We start from the raw sequence: 17,878 nt of genomic DNA on the forward strand, positions 1-17,878 counted from the left end.
GTTGTTAACAATAACAACAATGAATTAAGTGAGAATTAAGTGTTAACAATAACAACAATGAATTAAAGAATAAAAGTTGTTAACAATAACAACAATGAATTAAGTGAGAATAAAGATTAAGTTGTTAACAATAACAACAATGAATTAAGTGAGAATAAAGATTAAGTTGTTAACAATAACAACAATGAATTAAGTGAGAATAAAGATTAAGTTGTTAACAATAACAACAATGAATTAAGTGAGAATAAAGATTAAGTTGTTAACAATAACAACAATGAATTAAGTGAGAATAAAGATTAAGTTGTTAACAATAACAACAATGAATTAAGTGAGAATAAAGATTAAGTTGTTAACAATAACAACAATGAATTAAGTGAGAATAAAGATTAAGTTGTTAACAATAACAACAATGAATTAAGTGAGAATAAAGATTAAGTTGTTAACAATAACAACAATGAATTAAGTGAGAATAAAGATTAAGTTGTTAACAATAACAACAATGAATTAAGTGAGAATAAAGATTAAGTTGTTAACAATAACAACAATGAATTAAGTGAGAATAAAGATTAAGTTGTTAACAATAACAACAATGAATTAAGTGAGAATAAAGATTAAGTTGTTAACAATAACAACAATGAATTAAGTGAGAATAAAGATTAAGTTGTTAACAATAACAACAATGAATTAAGTGAGAATAAAGATTAAGTTGTTAACAATAACAACAATGAATTAAGTGAGAATAAAGATTAAGTTGTTAACAATAACAACAATGAATTAAGTGAGAATAAAGATTAAGTTGTTAACAATAACAACAATGAATTAAAGAATAAAGATTAAGTTGTTAACAATAACAAAAGAATTAAGTGAGAATAAAGATTAAGTTGTTAACAATAACAACAATGAATTAAGTGAGAATAAAGATTAAGTTGTTAACAATAACAACAATGAATTAAGTGAGAATAAAGATTAAGTTGTTAACAATAACAACAATGAATTAAGTGAGAATAAAGATTAAGTTGTTAACAATAACAACAATGAATTAAGTGAGAATAAAGATTAAGTTGTTAACAATAACAACAATGAATTAAGTGAGAATAAAGATTAAGTTGTTAACAATAACAACAATGAATTAAGTGAGAATAAAGATTAAGTTGTTAACAATAACAACAATGAATTAAGTGAGAATAAAGATTAAGTTGTTAACAATAACAACAATGAATTAAGTGAGAATAAAGATTAAGTTGTTAACAATAACAACAATGAATTAAGTGAGAATAAAGATTAAGTTGTTAACAATAACAACAATGAATTAAGTGAGAATAAAGATTAAGTTGTTAACAATAACAACAATGAATTAAGTGAGGATAAATATTAAGTTGTCAACAATAACAGCAATGAATTAAGTGAGGATAAATATTAAGTTGTCAACAATAACAGCAATGAATTAAGTGAGAATAAAGATTAAGTTGTTAACAATAACAGCAATGAATTAAGTGAGAATAAAGATTAAGTTGTTAACAATAACAACAATGAATTAAGTGAGAATAAAGATTAAGTTGTTAACAATAACAACAATGAATTAAGTGAGAATAAAGATTAAGTTGTTAACAATAACAGCAATGAATTAAGTGAGAATAAAGATTAAGTTGTTAACAATAACAACAATGAATTAAGTGAAAATCTCTCCTCAAAACCGAGTTTCAACTGTCAATTCTCTTTTTTTCTCTTTCTCTCATGCAGCTTTAATTTTGTATTTCCAATACTTCTGAAGTATTATTTTCTGCAAGTAGGATACTTGAAACGTGTTGTATCATTTATGAAATAGTTAAATGAATGCATCTTTTAGTTTGGATTTAGTCCAAAATACGCTTTGGGGGAAAAAGTTCAGGTGTAAGTTGCTTGACCAATTCTATTCCACATAGGTCTTGTAGCCTATAACAACAGAATAAGTATTTGATGTAACGATATTTTTTAACTTTTCTCATCGAGTATTTCAAGTGCCTTCAGTCAAAGTATGACCTTCTTCATGAAATTTTAGTGTTGCAATAAAATCATATTCAGAGGTGCCAAGTTTTAAAATACCACATGAGGAAACTAAGTTTTTTTTCCTTATTTGAATTTCCATTGCAACCGTCAAAAGAACGTTTATAAATTCTAAACCTTGTTTCTGCCTTCCATTTATCTGGCCTGGCATGGCCTAGCGCCTTAGGCGTGCGACTCGTAATCCGAGGGTCGCGGGTTCGCGCCCGCGTCGCGCTAAACATGCTCGCCCTCCCAGCCGTGGGGGCGTTATAATGTGACGGTCAATCCCACTATTCGTTGGTCCAAGAGTTGGCGGTGGGTGGTGATAACTAGCTGCCTTCCCTCTAGTCTTACACTGCTATATTAGGGACGGCTAGTACAGATAGCCCTGGAGTAGCTTTGTGCGAAATTCCAAAAGCCAAACCAATCAATTTATCTATTACCTTGTTTGTTACGAGAAAGTATCTCTGTCTGCATTCTGCTAGCTGTCAGTAAAGGAAAATGCATCTGGGAGGTTGACCAATTTCTCAAAATAAATTATATCAGGTAAGACATCTTTGAACCTGAACGTTACCAGCCTTCCTGTAGGTTATTCCAATGAAACATCCAAACTATAAGAGCCAGCGTCTTACCCTTTTAATCTATTAAAAAAAATTCCTTCTTAAATTCAGACCTGCGAATCCGAGAACAATTTTCTCACTATTTAAAGTGTTCCTTTTCTACGGTGGGCCTGCCATGGCCATGTGGTTAGGATTCGTAATCTGAGGGTCACGGGTTCGAATCCCCGTCAACCGGATATGCTCACTATTTCCAGCAGTGGGGGCGTTACCATGTGATGGTCAATCCCACTATTCGTTAGTGACCAAGTAAGACCAAGAGTTGGCGGTCGGTGGTGATGACGTGTTGTCTTCTCTCTAGTCTTACACTGCTACATTAATGGCGGCTAGCGCAGATAATCCTCGTGTCGCTTTGCGCGAAATTCAAAGAACAAACAAACAGAGCAAACAAATACTTTAATCTGAAAAGTTAACGTATAAGCTTAAGGAAATGAGACATTTCGTTCTACAAAATACCACAGGGAGAGCTTATTTGTATAACTACCGAAAATAATTCGGATAATAATGATAAGTTCTGAATGTAGGCCTAATTTACTAAAAACGTTAAGTGTCGCCAGGGGAAAAAAAACTGATTATAGTAACTGTAATTGAAAGATGAAAGAAGTTGTTTTTTTTTATAGCGTAGGTACAGAAACAAAATTATCATTAATCATTTGGAATATTTTAGTTTAAAGCATACAATGTCTGCTAATTACATGATCTTAACCCTTAATTTTAAGGCCACATTGGGTGTAGTTTGTGTTCCAACAAACTCTCTCTTTCAGTGTAATTTATTTCTTTTCCTGTAGAGCGTGTATCAACCAATTCTCAAACACAATAAAACGTTAAACAAATACAACGCTTGTTGAGTATTCACAACTAACACTATCATATAATCATGGGATACAGTTATATCATATAACCTACCGTTATATTCTGCCATATTGTAGCATGAGAAAAGAAAGAAGAGAGAACGCTGTAAGAAAATCAACTTTACACAAAATTAATTATCGAATGAAAAAGAGTCATAAATATAAATATATTATAATAATTTTATACTTCAACAATAATATATTTTTTGTCCTCATGATATGTACACAATACACACACACAACATAATGTGTAAATTCTACTGATGTCTAGTTTATCAGCATAAAATCTAAACTCAACGACTTTTATTTTTAAATTCGCTTTCTACTGTCTCTTTTAATTTTTTTAAATACAAAATGCTTCGAATTTGCGCAAATTATGCAAACAACAAACAGTACTTTGCAGCTTCGCGCAAATTAGAGAAACAACGGTTTGTAGTTTAGCACAAATTACAAAAACACCAGTTTGCAAAGTTTCGGGAATTATAAAAAAATAACGGTTTGTAACTGAAGATATGCTATATTATTCAATTGTTAAAGTTCTATCATTTGAAACATGAACATATCGTCTCCGTAAACAAAATTGAAAACAGTTAGATAAAAACAAACCAACAAACACACATACACACCACATGTGTGAGTGTGTATGTTTTTTTAACAGAGTAAATGAAACAGAACCAGATTGATGAACCAAGTCAGAGAATTCAGCTTTTATTTCTTTTTCGCAAGATTGGTTCTGTTAAAAACCACCAGTACGGACTTCTGTACTTTCCCCTAGTGTAAAACTCTCCTAGGTTTTTTATTACAATAGCTTTTTTAATTATTATTTTTAGTTAATTAAAAATACAAGCCTCTAGAGACGTGTCTACAGAAGGGGCAAAGACAACAAACGCACTTCGAAAAATTTTACTTCCTCAGCGGTTCTTCGTCTAAAATATGACCTCCCGTCTAAGACATGGCCTTTTAAGATTTTTGTGTCCTCGACATTTTGAATCCATTGCCAACAAAACGTTTAGTTATTCTTTCCTCAATCCCACTTAAAGAAAGAAATCCTGGAAAGTCACTGCACATCTTGAACAATGGATGAACTGGCTCTTGACCGAAGTGAATTACATAATTATTTTATAATTAGTGCTATCCTGCCAAAAATATCAAATAAAGAAGGGCCATCTTAGCCACTTAGAAGGTCCTTTGTTTTAACCTTTTTTCTAACGACCTTTTGTTAGAGTTTGAGTTAACGTTTCTTGGTGTAAGTGTCTGGTCGCTAACTCCTGAGTTAAAGTTCTTTTGTTTAATCAATTTGCTAACAACTTTTTGTTGTTGTTACAGGTTGAATTAATGGCCCGCCATGGTTTAGTGGTGAAGGCACTGGACTTTGTAATCCGAGGGTGGCAGGTTCGAATCTCCGTGTAGATTTGCGAGAAATTCAAACCAATCCTTAGTTTAAGTCTTTACTCATTTTTTTAATTCCTTTGTTAGAGGTCCTTTATCCAATTATTTCAACGTCTTTTCTTCAGTCCTTTAGTTTTGCTTCCTTGTTTAGAATTTTAAATTTAATTATTTGGTTCAAATCGTTAATTTAAAGTCCAATGTCGTTCGTAAAATATATTTGGTTAACTCTTGAGGAGAAAGCCCAAATCTTTGAAAATAACAAAATCTATTGCAACGCCCTCTATACTTTGAAACGATTTACACGACCGGTGATTTTTGTTTCTTTGTTGAATACAAATTTACTTAATGCGCTACAGTCATTATATTAACAACAAGGATGACATACACTTCGAATTTATTGAAAATAAAAAATGTATAAATACACTGAGTTTCTTCACGTTGACCTGGCATTTTGAGGTGATGAACATATACTAGGTCAATGTATTAAACTTAGTGTATTTGTATATTTCTTACATCTAATAAACTCGAAGTTTATATCCTCTCAGATGTTAATCTAATAGTTTCTCAAGTCACCTCAGTATATCTATCATCACTGTACTTATGTCGTCCACATTATAATATAAATAAACAGAACCTCTAAAAGGATACTGAACATTGACCCTGTTTTATACTATTTGAACATTAAGTTCACTTTCAGGTTAAAATGACATGTTTTTCTCCTCTCTCTCTTTAAAACTTATGATTTTTTGTTTACTGGTTTTAAAATACAAAGTTTTTTCTGTGTGCAATTTTTATCTAGATCAAGTGGAACAAACGATATAATGTAGTATTTATATATCGGGTTTCCTTGATGGCTGTCATATTGTTTTCAATATAGGTTATCGATTACAATGAATAAATATACATTTCACTTTTAATAAATTTATGTTAAGTCGTGTAACTGTTGGACAAATAGGGTTAACATCCTGAAGTATCGTCACGATAGATCAAGATTTGTTCCTTACGAACCTAACTTATAATATATAACTCACAAGTTATTTAAATTATCACACACACACTTGTTCAGATTGTTAACGAAGATAAAAGAGGATGTAATAATCAAATTAAACTAAATAATCTCTTTAAGAACAAATAAAATTTATACACTTTCGTCGATTCATACACAGTTGGATTTTTAACACAGTGCTTTTTTCTTTACATATTAAAGTACGAATATATTGTGTGCTACGCCAGTTACTTAAATATTAAAACATAATAATACCGTCCTAGAACTGTATGTTGTACAAAATCATAAGGGATATTTCAAAGAATTATTGAATTTGATTTATTTATACAAAAAGCTAAATCTTCTACCAATGGTATTATAACAAACATAATATATTGCCAATGGTATTATAACAAACCCAATGGTTTTCGACGAATGTTAGAAGCTCGATAGTCGTCTAATTATACATAAAACGACATGTTATAGGTTTTCAACTACGTTGCATAACTCATAGCATATATTGTTTACAGTATTAGCTCGTGTATCATTGTCTAATTTAACTTATTCATTTTACAATTTGTTGTTTCTCCACGTATCCTGGAGAACAATAGTTTATTTCCAATTCTCTATGCCTTTATATTTTAAGTACATATATTAACATACGACAGGCAACTGTTTTTATTTTATTAAGTGTTACCTTCAAGTGAGTTTTATCTTTGGTCTTGCGATGTCCAAATCCAAGAGCTCCAGAATACCAAACTTGCGAAATGTCTTCGAATTCCCGAGCAGAATCATCTACAAGTCGAAACCCCGAAATATTTGTTCCACCATATTGAAATTCTTCCAAATCAATGGTGTGTAAGTCCTGAAGAATGAAACGTATAATATCATAGTTTTATAAAATATTACATTTCGTGTTGAAAGTATTTTAATATGAGTAGTATGAATATTTCAAATATTAAAATATCTTAATGTCTGTAGTGCTTAAGTTCTAAATAATGAAGAAATAGGTCCCAATATTTTTTTCATTGATACTGAACCTTTCTCAAAGCAATGGTAAGCAAACGACGAATAAAAAAATAAATTGTTAAAATTTTTTATTTACTCTCCCCATTTTAAAATTGTTTGAAACGAATGATATTGATAATTCGAAGTATAACACCAATAGATATGAACATTTTTTTCTTTCCTACAAAGTTCAAATATCTTCAAGTGAATATTAGAGTTTATTTCACTTATAAGACAAAATATTGTCGGCTGTTATAAGAGAGCAAAAAAATATTTTCTCGTGTATTTTAATATTCATTTGTAGTTTTCCCGAAAGGATGTTAATGGCCATCTGGTGGAGTCACCTGTTTTAACCAGTCGCACCACAATACAGTTGTGTGTTGTCTGTAAGTTAGTAGATACGTAAATGATGTCACTTTACAATTTGTAACGTCGCGAGTGGTATTGATAGCTCAAAAACGAAACTACTAAATCCGATTTTTTTGTATCTCCAAAATTCAAATTCCTGCAAGTCAATATTAGAGGTATATTTTTTAATTATAAAACATAATACTGTCGGCTGTTATAAAACACCACTAGATAAAGGCCGAAAGAAACAACGATCGCTGTAGAACTGTATATATGGCTTGAAATACACCAGTATCTTTCAAACATATGATTTGTTTTGCTTTTTGCAAAATACACATTTTTTTTAAATATTCGGCCTAATTTGTATTACCATGTGTATGAAATTCACATCCATATCTTCGATAAAGAAGTCTTTTTTGTGTGTAGCCACAAATTTGTATTTTTTAAAAAGAAAACAATAATTATTCATTAAGGCGATGTGGTTTCGGGTTGGGTCTAATTATACGTTAGTACTTGCGAATCATAAACAAAAAATATGAAAACAAAAACAGGAAGGTGCATAATGTAGGTTTGCGAACTTCATTTGCATACAACATTATTGTTTAAGTTTCCTTATACTTCCTGGTGTATCTAAGACAAAAAAATAAAGAAAAAAGTGCGGTTTTTTGTTTTTTTTTCTTATCAGAAAGCCACATCGGGCTATCTGCTCAGCCCACCGAGGGAAATCGAACCCCTGATTTTAGCGTTGTAAAAAGAAAAAAGAAAAATTAGTAATATTGATAATAACAAATTAGTTTAAGCCAACCAACAATTATTTTCTGGAAGTCTATGTTGTGCCCCTGGTATAAGGAAAGATGGTTGAAACCTTAGTGGTTCCTCCGGTTCTTGAAGGTGTTCTCATGACATAAACTTTAATATGAGATATTAGTGTGCACGAAAATGATGGTTGATTTATTTCAAACACAAAGCTACACAATGGACTATTGTGTATTGAATATTGAGTATTGAATCCCACATTGTGGCGATGTAAGCACACAGGCAAACTACTGAGCTACTGTGTGCGTGTATGGTTGGGTGGATGTCAGATGGAAAAACAGAACACGAGTACGTAATTTGAATTCATATAATAACATCACCGGTAACACAGCAGTATTTTGTGCACATTTTTAGTGTGTACAATTTTAGTATAAGACTGGTTACGACTTTACTTACCAACGATGTGATAAAGTAATTGTAGTATTCTGACATCATGTCCACTTCTTTGGCCTAATGTTGAATATAAATAAAAACAAAACAACCGTTAATTTGTAACTTGTCATAATTTTAAAAGAAATGGATTATAAACAAAATCTAGTACATATGTATTAAACGTTTTGGTAAAATTGTTAAACAGTTGACAAATGTTACCTTATTTTTAAACAGTTCAGAATCAATATGAAACAAGTTATTCTGCGATAAACAGAAAACATGAACTGCTATTTACTATTTCTATTTCCAATTAATTGATCAGGCAAATTATTTTATTCGTATATGCATATTAACGAGCTCAGTTTCATATTATCTAAAAACACAGTATCTTGAAAACTAATACCCCAAAAAAATTATTTATTAATTTAGAGAGAGGAAAAGCATGAACCTCCCACCACAAATGTTAGCCCATCACGTAAGAGAAGAAAAACAATCAAGTGTATTTATTTTTAACACTACAAGTTAGTCATCCGGTTAAAGACCTCTTGTACTTAGGACGACACTTTCTACAACCCTTGTTTCACCTTGAATTTGGCTAAAAAAATATTAAGAAAATTACAACCAGGTATGTTGTGAATTGCTGTGAATTCAGGATTACTATTTTCAATACTATTGTTGAGCGATATGTAGGGATGTTTAGACAAACTTTGTTGGCTAAACTGAAACTAGGCATTTTAAACTAGAAAACGTCTGTTGTTATTTGTTTGTTTTTTTTGTTTTTTTAAGGGAACACAATGGGCTATCAGTGTTGTGCTATCAGGTTTTTAGTGTTGTAAGTACGCAGACATACCGTTCTGCTACTTGCAGGTTCCAGGAAAAACCAGAGACAGAGGATTACTGTTTTATGTTCCAATCCAGACTGGGAATACCAGGGACAGAGAATGGATGTTTTATGTTTCTATCCATACCGGGAAGACCAGGCACAGAGGATGGTTGTTTTATGTTTCTATCCATACCAGGAAGACCAGAGACAGAGGATTACTGTTTTATGTTCCAATACAGACTGGGAAGACCAGGGACAGAGAATGGATGTTTTATGTTTCTATCCATACCGGGAAGACCAGGCACAGAGGATGGTTGTTTTATGTTTCTATCCATACCAGGACGACCAGGGACAGAGGATGGTTGTTTTATGTTTCTATCCATATTGGGAATACCAGAGACAGAGGATTACTGTTTTATGTTCCAATACAGACTGGGAAGACCAGGGACAGAGAATGGATGTTTTATGTTTCTATCCATACCGGGAAGACCAGGCACAGAGGATGGTTGTTTTATGTTTCTATCCATACCAGGAAGACCAGGGACAGAGAATGGTTGTTTTATGTTTCTATCCATATTGGGAAGACCAGGGACAGAGGATGCTGTTTCATGTTTCTATCCATACCAGGAAGACCAGAGACAGAGCATGTCAGTTTCATGTTCCAACAATAAAACATCTTACGAACCTTGACTAAACATATGATTTTCAAGTACAACTAATTTATACGTTGATTTATAATACAAAATGTTTACCACTAAAGTTGAAATGTGATGGGGACAATCTCGGGTCCGGATTTTATTAATTGGGTGGAAGGAGATGAAGACGACGAGGCCAATTAGATTAATGGACGACATCAGCTACGGTTCTGAATGTGAACATCCTTCATTTAAAGAAATAAAATTACGAGACGTATGTCTTATTTCATAGTAAATTACGCCTATCATGTAACATTATAATATTGTCATCATTAAGATTAGTTCGTGTTTATAACAAGTAACATTACCATACAACTGAAAAACCAATGAAATAACAAGTAACACTACCATACAACTAAAAAACCAATGAGATAACAAGTAACATTACCATACAACTGAAAAACCAATGAAATAACAAGTAACACTACCATACAACTGAAAAACCAATGAAATAACAAGTAACATTACCATACAACCAAAGAACCAATGAAATAACAAGCAACATTACCATACAACCGAAAAACCAATGAAATAACAAGCAACATTACCATACAACCGAAAACCAATGAAATAACAAGTAACATTACCATACAACTGAAAAACCAATGAGATAACAAGCAACATTACCATACAACCGAAAAACCAATGAAATAACAAGTAACATTACCATACAACTGAAAAACCAATGAAATAACAAGCAACATTACCATACAACCGAAAAACCAATGAAATAACAAGTAAAATTACCATACAACTGTAAAACCAATGAAATAACAAGTAACATTACCATACAACTGAAAAACCAATGAAATAACAAGCAACATTACCATACAACCGAAAAACCAATGAAATAACAAGCAACATTACCATACAACCGAAAAACCAATGAAATAACAAGTAACATTACCATACAACCGAAAAACCAATGAAATAACAAGCAACATTACCATACAACCGAAAAACCAATGAAATAACAAGTAACATTACCATACAACTGAAAAACCAATGATATAACAAGTAACATTACTATACAACTGAAAAACCAATGAAATAACAAGCAACATTACCATACAACCGAAAAACCAAAGAAATAACAAGCAACATTACCATACAACTGAAAAACCAATGATATAACAAGTAAAATTACCATACAACTGTAAAACCAATGAAATAACAAGTAACATTACCATACAACTGAAAAACCAATGAAATAACAAGCAACATTACCATACAACCGAAAAACCAATGAAATAACAAGCAACATTACCATACAACCGAAAAACCAATGAAATAACAAGTAACATTACCATACAACTGAAAAACCAATGAGATAACAAGCAACATTACCATACAACCGAAAAACCAATGAAATAACAAGCAACATTACCATACAACTGAAAAACCAATGAAATAACAAGCAACATTACCATACAACCGAAAAACCAATGAAATAACAAGCAACATTACCATACAACTGAAAACCAATGAAATAACAAGTAACATTACCATACAACTGAAAAACCAATGAGATAACAGGTAACATTACAATACAACTGAAAAAACCAATGAGATAACAAGTAACATTACGATACAACTGTAAAACCTTATGACATTATAAGTAACATTACCATACAACCGAAAAACCAATGAAATAACAAGTAACATTACCATACAACTGAAAAACCAATGAGATAACAAGCAACATTACCATACAACCGAAAAACCAATGAAATAACAAGTAACATTACCATACAACTGAAAAACCAATGAAATAACAAGCAACATTACCATACAACCGAAAAACCAATGAAATAACAAGCAACATTACCATACAACTGAAAAACCAATGAAATAACAAGTAACATTACCATACAACTGAAAAACCAATGAAATAACAAGCAACATTACCATACAACCGAAAAACCAATGAAATAACAAGCAACATTACCATACAACCGAAAAACCAATGAAATAACAAGTAACATTACCATACAACCGAAAAACCAATGAAATAACAAGCAACATTACCATACAACCGAAAAACCAATGAAATAACAAGTAACATTACCATACAACTGAAAAACCAATGATATAACAAGTAACATTACTATACAACTGAAAAACCAATGAAATAACAAGCAACATTACCATACAACCGAAAAACCAAAGAAATAACAAGCAACATTACCATACAACTGAAAAACCAATGATATAACAAGTAACATTACCATACAACTGTAAAACCAATGAAATAACAAGTAACATTACCATACAACTGAAAAACCAATGAAATAACAAGCAACATTACCATACAACCGAAAAACCAATGAAATAACAAGCAACATTACCATACAACCGAAAAACCAATGAAATAACAAGTAACATTACCATACAACTGAAAAACCAATGAGATAACAAGCAACATTACCATACAACCGAAAACCAATGAAATAACAAGCAACATTACCATACAACTGAAAACCAATGAAATAACAAGCAACATTACCATACAACTGAAAACCAATGAGATAACAAGTAACATTACCATACAACTGAAAAACCAATGAGATAACAAGTAACATTACCATACAACTGAAAAACCAATGGGATAAAGTAACATTACCATACAACTGAAAACCAATGAGATAACAAGCAACATTACCATACAACTGAAAACCAATGAAATTATAAGTAACATTACCATACAACCTGAAAACCAATGAGATAACAAGTAACATTACCATACAACTGAAAACCAATGAAATAACAAGCAACATTACCATACAACTGAAAAACCAATGAAATAACAAGCAACATTACCATACAACTGAAAAACCAATGAAATAACAAGCAACATTACCATACAACCGAAAAACCAATGAAATAACAAGTAACATTACCATACAACTGAAAAACCAATGAGATAACAAGCAACATTACCATACAACTGAAAAACCAATGATATAACAAGTAAAATTACCATACAACTGTAAAACCAATGAAATAACAAGTAACATTACCATACAACTGAAAAACCAATGAAATAACAAGCAACATTACCATACAACCGAAAAACCAATGAAATAACAAGCAACATTACCATACAACTGAAAAACCAATGAAATAACAAGTAACATTACCATACAACCGAAAAACCAATGAGATAACAGGTAACATTACAATACAACTGAAAAAACCAATGAGATAACAAGCAACATTACCATACAACCGAAAAACCAATGAAATAACAAGCAACATTACCATACAACTGAAAAACCCTATGACATTATAAGTAACATTACCATACAACTGAAAAACCCTATGATATAATAAGTAACATTACCATACAACTGAAAAGTCCTATAGATTTAAATATCCATTAAATTATTTTTAAAGCTAGTTATACATGTATAGAAAGGTATGGAACACAAGCTTTCGAAATTAACATACAAACTTGTTAAAGTATTTTGTCATAATAGTCAACTTCAAATCATTTATATTTGTTTCTAGTCTTAGTACCTAGAAAAAATGGAGTTCGGAATAACTTTGCTTTTCTACACTGAATTTAACACATTCCTATTATTGGTTTTGGTAATCGGGTCAACGTAGAGCTCTTTTCATTGAAAGAATAAGATTTTAGTCTGTATGGTTGTAACTAGGATTGTAACTCGATATATATATATTTGTTTATAAGCTTCGTATTGACTTCTTCACAACTATACATTGTTGAGCAGAGTTACTTTTAAACGGAACCCAGACTTCATAAGTAAGTTACATGAGAAAACATAAAAGTCACGTTTATTTTCACACCAAGAATAAGCATCTTAAAAAAAAAAAGCCGAGGTCTTCTGGGTGTTTTTGTTTTCTTTTTTTTACTTATCCAGTTTATTGAGTTGAGAAAGTTGTTAGTTTAGGAATTAAAATAAACTCAGGTTAACACAGACCAGTAATTCGTGTCGAGTAGTTTGTTAACAACTTTTGATATCGTTATTAGAATCCTTGTCAAAATTCACTGAAATCTTCGTCTTGACAAGGTAACACATACATCAGTGTTCTATTCCAGGACCTGGCACGTGGTCAAAATGTCTGCATTGTACAAGTCAGCCAGATAGATAGGAACAACGTTACTATACCAGTCAGGCAGATAGAAACAACGCTACTATACCAGTCAGACAGATAGAAACAACGTTACTATACCAGTCAGACAGATAGAAACAACGCTACTATACCAGTCAGACAGATAGAAACAATGTTACTATACCAGTCAGACAGATGGAAACAATGTTATTATACCATCAGAGAGATAGAAACAATATTACTATACCAGTCAGACAGATAGAACCAACGCTACTATACCAGTCAGACAGATAAAAACAATGTTACTATACCAGTCAGACAGATAGAAACAACGCTACTATACCAGTCAGACAGATAAAAAAATGTTACTATACCAGTCAGGCAGATAGAAACAACATTACTATATCAGTCAGACAGATAGAAACAACGCTACTATACCAGTCATACAGATAGAACTAATGTTATTATACCATCAGAGAGATAGAAACAATATTACTATACCAGTCAGACAGATAGAACCAACGTTACTATACCATCAGAGAGATAGAAACAATATTACTATACCAATCAGACAGATAGAAACAATGTTACTATACCAGTCAGACAGATAGAAACAAGGTTATTATACTGGTAAGACAGATAGAAACAAGGTTATTATACTGGTAAGACAGATAGAAACAATATTACTATACCAGTCAGACAGATAGAACCAACGTTACTATACTAGTCAGACAGATAGAAACAATGTTGCTATACCAGTCAGACAGATAGAAACAACGTTACTATACCAGTCAGACAGATGGCAGACGATATTTTAGAAAACAACAGTAACAAAATATTGGTCACTTTTGACTTAACTCCCAAATAACACATAGGACGAGCACGTTCGAACTCACAACCTTCAGATTGGAAGCCTAGCGCCTTAACGACTAATCCACGTTAGGCCTACTACACTACCTAAACTCCAATAAGTTAGACATTTTCGTTACGACAGTAACAAACTTCAATAACTTAAAACTTATCACTACGACAATAATTTTAAATATAGGTCTTCAACACCACCCAAACCTTAAGTATTCATACTTTCAAACTACACCACTAACCTCATTTTAAGACTCCATACTCTGAGACCACAAAAATCAACACATCTCCAAAGTTATGAGTTCAACCTATAAAGACAAATAAACTTTAAGGCTTCGGATTCCAAGATTAGGGCACTAAATGTATTTTAAGGCTTCAAATTATATTACCAAGGTGCGCTTTAACACTTTAGACTCCGAGACCATAATTACAATACCAACTACAAGTGAATATTTCAGGCTGCAAACTAAAAATGCCAGCTAGAATTAAATAGTTTAGGTTTCCATGACGACAACAGAAGATACACTGTATTATTCCATACTAAGCATTGTGTAAGGGTTTCCATGACTACAACAGAAGATACACTGTATTATTCCATACAAAACATTGTTTATTGGTTTCCATGACTACAACAGAATATACACATTATTCCATACTAAACATTGTTTATTGGTTTCCATGACGACAACAGAAGATACACTACATTATTCCATACTAAACATTGTTTATTGGTTTCCATGACGACAACAGAAGATACACTACATTATTCCGTACTAAACATTGTGTAATGGTTTCCATGACTACAACATAAGATACACTACATTATTCCATACTAAGCATTGTGCATCACAACTGCACTTCATGGGGTTAGATCTCGATCAATTTTAGAAAAACACTATTTCTATTGAAAGGATAATTTCAGTATTCAGCAGCTTTTTCTAATATTAATTTGAATGAAGCTATACGAGTTGAAAAACAAGTTAAATATATGTTACAAGACCATTTAACACAAACTACTTATTCGAACCTGTTAGTACTATCGCATGTCATCCGTAAAACGGTCATTTATCATTACTAACTATCTAGTTGTCAACATAACGGATTCCTTCCAACAACATATAATTTTATTTAAACGTTATAAAGGCTTAAACGTATGAAAATCACTGAACTTAGACTGGTTGTCACTTAAGCTACATATTACATATATTGGTATTCTATCATGAACGCTACATACCATATGTGTTTCTCTGTGGCACAGCGGTATGTCTGCGGGCTCACACTGCTAAAATCGAGGTTTTGAAACTCGTGGTGGGCAAAGCACAGATAACCCATTGTATAGCTTTGTGCTTAGTTCAAAATAAACCAAATTTTTTACGTCCCGGCAAGGTCAGATGGTTAAAGTATTCGACTCGTAATTTGAGATTTGTGGGTTCAAATCTCAGTCACACCAAACATGTTCGCCCGTTCAGCCGTGGGGACGTAAAAATGTTACAGTTAATCCCACACTCTAGGTACATGGCTTTTTCTATGCCATCTTCTCTTGGAACTTTGTTCTTTGTACCTTTAACTGATTTATTAGTTCAGTTATTAATTGTGTTGTTTATCACCATTCGTTGTTTTAATGTTGCTTTTATTTGTTAGAAAAAATTGGTTTGTACATATCGATGTTGTTTGTCACATATTACCGCTTGTGTCATTAATGTTGTTTGTTACATATTACCGCTTGTGTCATTAATGTTGTTTGATTTGAATTTCGCGCAAATCTACTAAGGGTCTCTCTACAATAGTCGTAACTAATTTAGTATTCATAGTCTAGAATGAAGGCAGCAAGCCAACACCAACCACCGCTAAATATTGGGATTCTCTCTTGCTAACGAACAGCGGGATTAACCTTCACATTACTTATAGTACTCCCACGACTGAAAGGGTGAGGTTTGGAACTCGCGACCCATAGAATGCGAGTTGAGTACCATAGTCACTAGTCTATGTCATTAGTAATAACATTAAAAACACAAATAGGCGTGCGGGTTAATGTACACGTGGCCGACTGTGGATTTTAGTGTCAAATGTTGTAATGCAAATCACACTAAGGGCATTTTTGGTTAACTTCACTTCGTTTATTTTCTACGCTTTTGTTTATAAGCTTATTTGTTTCCTACGCTTCTGTTTATAACCTAGAGGGAAGGCAGCTAGTCACCACCACCCACCGCCAACTCTTGGGCTGCTCTTTTACAAACAAATAGTGGGATAGATTGCACTTTATAACGCCCCCACGGCTGAAAGGGCGAGCATGTTTGGTGCGACGGGGATTCGAACCTGCGACCCTCAGATTACGAGTCGAGTGGCTTAACCACCTGGCCATGCCGTACCTCTCGATACAAGAAGATGTACCTTTATCATCAATACTACACATCTTTGTTATCATCACTATACATCTTTAACTGATTATTATATTATTATATTCTCTTTATTATTTTTAATTATATTTATGCTTTTATGCAAATAATGTTTCTCAACTTTGACATCGTTTGCAATACATAGTTTGGTGTCTTTTTTCATTTCCGGACTTAATCAGCATATTCCATCCCGACAGTCCTGTTTCTAAACTTTAAAATATTCTTCTATGATCTTCGAATCTTATCTGTTATCCATTCCAAACAGCTCAATAACATCAGTATTCTTGATGCCACGGTATAAATATGATCGATCATAGTAGCCTGAAGTGGTAATGCCACTTTCTAACTCTGGCATTTTATATATCTTTTCTGTTTTAGAAATATATTGTTTCGTAAAATATGAAGGCAGCACGAAGCCTAAAGGAAGAAAAAAATGTTCATTCAGATGTTTTTCACGTAATCTGGTAATTTCAAGATAAAGGTTACATCAAATGACCAATTGTTTTCTAGGTAGTGTCGTTACAGTCGGCTTTTGCGTCAGACATTCAACGATCCTGAAGTAAACAGTCTTGATTTCTGGTTTACTTTGTTTTGTTTTATTAAGCACAAAGCCACACA

General features: G+C 32.3%; 1 protein-coding gene across 6 annotated transcripts in view; it reads right to left on the bottom strand.

Moving 5' to 3' along the window:
* Positions 1–17,878, bottom strand: part of LOC143223628 (glutamate receptor ionotropic, kainate 2-like) — a 97,095-nt gene that overhangs the window by 46,025 nt on the left and 33,192 nt on the right. For 4 of the 6 annotated variants that reach the window (XM_076451817.1, XM_076451820.1, XM_076451819.1 and 1 more), the window contains 2 exons: positions 8,433–8,486; positions 6,562–6,729 (listed from right to left, as the gene is read on the bottom strand). In XM_076451817.1, coding sequence (XP_076307932.1) covers positions 6,562–6,729; positions 8,433–8,486 — 222 coding nt within the window. Of the gene's footprint in view, positions 1–6,561; positions 6,730–8,432; positions 8,487–15,106; positions 15,158–17,878 lie in introns of those variants that run through there. The other 2 variants (XM_076451821.1, XM_076451818.1) reach the window with 2 other exon arrangements.

The sequence above is a fragment of the Tachypleus tridentatus genome, chromosome 8, assembly GCF_004210375.1.
Source record: "Tachypleus tridentatus isolate NWPU-2018 chromosome 8, ASM421037v1, whole genome shotgun sequence".
NCBI classification, from domain to species: Eukaryota; Metazoa; Arthropoda; class Merostomata; order Xiphosura; family Limulidae; genus Tachypleus; species Tachypleus tridentatus.